Genomic DNA, 2860 nt, shown 5'->3' with positions numbered 1-2860 from the left:
GAGCGGGCCCTAAAGGAGGGGGTTTTTTTGAATCCCTGGTGGCCTCCCAGGTGTTCCTTCCCGCACGACGAGCACCCCAAGGGCCAGGTCCTGCCCCCAACGTTTTTCTTTCTTTTTTTTTGGGCGCCAGTTCCTGGGGGGGCTTTGGAATTGTTTGTTTTGGGGGGGGGGGAGATAAAAAAAGTAGTGTGTGTGTGTGTGTGTGTGTGTGTGTGTGTGTGTGTGTGTGTGTGTGTGTGTGTGTGTGTGTGTGTGTGTGTGTGTGTGTGTGTGTGTGCCACGATCAACACGCGGCAACCACAAACGCGACCGCCTCCATCAACACGCGGCAAACACCAACGCGACCGCCTCCATCAAGGCAACTCACGGCGAAGACGCATGCCATCTTGTCGAATCGTCGCTCGTCGAGTGGAGCACCTGTCTTGGACAGCCGGACCTGACACACGCCGCAGTGGTGATGTGATGTTGTGAGATGAGAAGACGTGGAGGAGTGACAATTCACGTGGACATGTGCGCACGAAGACACACACACACACACACACACACCCAACACAAAGCACACACCGAACACAAAGCACGCACCAGGAATGGCTCTGTGATGAAGCGGCCTGCTGTGGCATCGAAGACGCTGTAATACAGATCAGCGTTCTCGCCAACGCCGCACACAAACACCTGGAAAGCAGTGGTGGTGGTGAGCACGTGAGGCATGGGCAGCATACAACACGCGAGGCATGGGCAGCATACAGCGGGCAAGCGCATGTGGATGGTGCGCATGTATTACCTTGTGCTGGACAAAGAGGTGTTTGTTGGGCTGCCGCTGGGAGGGTCCGCCTGGAACCAATTGGAGATGGGCGCAGCGTGAGGAAAGGAAGAGAACGAGAAACAGAGAGTGTGTGTATGTATGTGCGTGTGTTTGCATAAGGGAGGGAGCTGGAGGTGTCAAGAGAGCAGGTGGCGTGAAAGCCATTGCACCACTGCATGTATTTCCGTGCATTTCCGAATATCTGTCTGTACCGGCCGATGTTGTCATGCGACGGAGAGAGGAAAGCGAGAGCGTGCGGGCACGGTTGGCCACCGCCTACAAGATCATGGTTCATGATGGGTAATGGGGGATGGGTGAGGGGAACGTGAATGGACGACAACGGGGATGTGTTTGCGTGTGTAAATGGATGTGTATGGGTGTGTTTGTGATATGTGTGTCTTGAGACGACGAGCGCAGACACAACATGCACACACACACACACACACACACACACACACACACACACACACACACACACACACACACACACACACACACACACACGCACGCACGCACCGCCTCGTGGACGCGGAAGAGGTGGAGGATGCTGGTGTCGTCGGCGGTGAGGATCTTGCCCTGCTCATCGCGCGGGATCAGGTCAAGCCCGAGGTGCTGGTTGCCCCAGTCAATCTTGTTCGTAATCTGTGTTGGAGAGAGATCGAGAGAGTGTGTGTGCGTGTGTGTGTGTGCGTGTGAGTGAGTGAGCGAGTGAGAGAGAGAGAGAGAGAGAGAGAGTGTGTGTGTGTGTGTGTGTGTGTATGAGTGTGTGAGCGAGTGCGTTAGGCATGGTGTGTGCGTGAGCATGTGCGGGGTGACTGTGGTGGAACAACCAATGCCATAGCTGCGACATGTGTGCGTGTGTGCGGCACCTTTGATCGGAGGTTTGCCTGCAGGTCCTCTGGCAGCACGTCGAGCATGAGCTGTTGCCGCAGCATCACCAGATCGTTGACAGCAGGCAGCAGCCGCTCAAACTTCTGCAGGTTCGACTGTTGTGCGGAGAGGGGGCAATGGTGCATACGAGGGAGGAAGTGTGGAAGTACAGGTGAATACGCGCAGTTGTACAGGCAACAGAGATGTACCAGCGGATACAGGAGCGAGCAGCGCGGGTGTCTTGCTGGAGGCGAAGCAATGCACGCAATGGAACATACGCACCAGGTACAGCTGCTTCATGTGCTTGCCCCATTCCCGCAAGACGTCGACGACCTCGAGGGAAACTGGATCGTCCGAAGGCTGCACTTGCTCAAATTGCCTGCAAACACATACACACATACACACAACCACGCACGGTGAGCGGTGGGTGTGGGAAATGGCACAAACACTCATATGATGTGTGCTTTTCATGGTGCTTTTCATCAACGCCGTATTGACAAGCTCGCACGCATCATGCATGGCGACGCACCCGGAGTTGTGGACGATGCACGGCCTGACGCGGATGTGATTGGCCGGGAAGATGCCCAGGTGGGATGAACCGCCCAGCACACGGCCCCGGTACCATCCTGATCAAGTGGACGGGTGCACGGGGGTGAGTGAAGAGGAATGGAAAGGTGGTGGACGGGACTAGTGGTGTTGGGGAGAAAAAGGGACAGTGGTGATGACTCGGGCGGAGGGGCAGAAGTATCAGGGCAAAGCATTTGACACACACCAAAAGCAGACACACAAACACACAGCAGACACACACACACACACACACACACACACACACATGCACCCACACCTTGAAGAGAAACACACACACAACGTGGAGTGTGCTTTCTAAAACACACAACCACCATCATATACAAACTCCCCTTTTTTTAAGAAATTGAAGGGGCACCGATGTTTCAGTAGTACGGAAATGTTCCGGGGATCCAGATACTCCCACCCCCGCTGAACGTAAGTAATCGTCGAAATTGTCGACCAAACGGGGGGGTGGGGGGCAAGTTCACCGTGCGAGTTGAGAGGGGTGTGCGGCCCCGATCAATCCAACAAAGCATACACAAAACATAGCGACTTACTGCCCATCCGATCTCAAGGACATAAAAATTTACACAGAGCACGCCTAACCCTTCCCTGGCATTG

The 2860-nt window shown here is 54.9% G+C and overlaps 1 protein-coding gene across 1 annotated transcript in view; it reads right to left on the bottom strand.

The window, feature by feature from the left end:
- The window catches only part of PTSG_10124 (uncharacterized protein), a gene marked incomplete at both ends in the record, with an annotated part of 14325 nt that extends 11522 nt beyond the window's left edge, over positions 1–2803 (bottom strand). Inside the window, 9 exons of the mRNA XM_004988402.1 lie at positions 337–436; positions 583–672; positions 782–831; positions 1015–1078; positions 1319–1444; positions 1672–1788; positions 1955–2051; positions 2202–2298; positions 2797–2803. Of these exons, the coding sequence (XP_004988459.1) occupies positions 337–436; positions 583–672; positions 782–831; positions 1015–1078; positions 1319–1444; positions 1672–1788; positions 1955–2051; positions 2202–2298; positions 2797–2803 (748 nt within the window). The remainder of the gene's footprint in view (positions 1–336; positions 437–582; positions 673–781; positions 832–1014; positions 1079–1318; positions 1445–1671; positions 1789–1954; positions 2052–2201; positions 2299–2796) is intronic.
- Between the last annotated feature and the right edge of the window lie 57 nt (positions 2804–2860).

The sequence above is a fragment of the Salpingoeca rosetta genome (assembly GCF_000188695.1).
Source record: "Salpingoeca rosetta unplaced genomic scaffold supercont1.35, whole genome shotgun sequence".
In the NCBI taxonomy this organism is placed as follows: domain Eukaryota; class Choanoflagellata; order Craspedida; family Salpingoecidae; genus Salpingoeca; species Salpingoeca rosetta.
The sequence above is the reverse complement of the archived record's forward strand: the minus strand, read 5'-3'. Positions and strand labels throughout refer to the sequence as shown.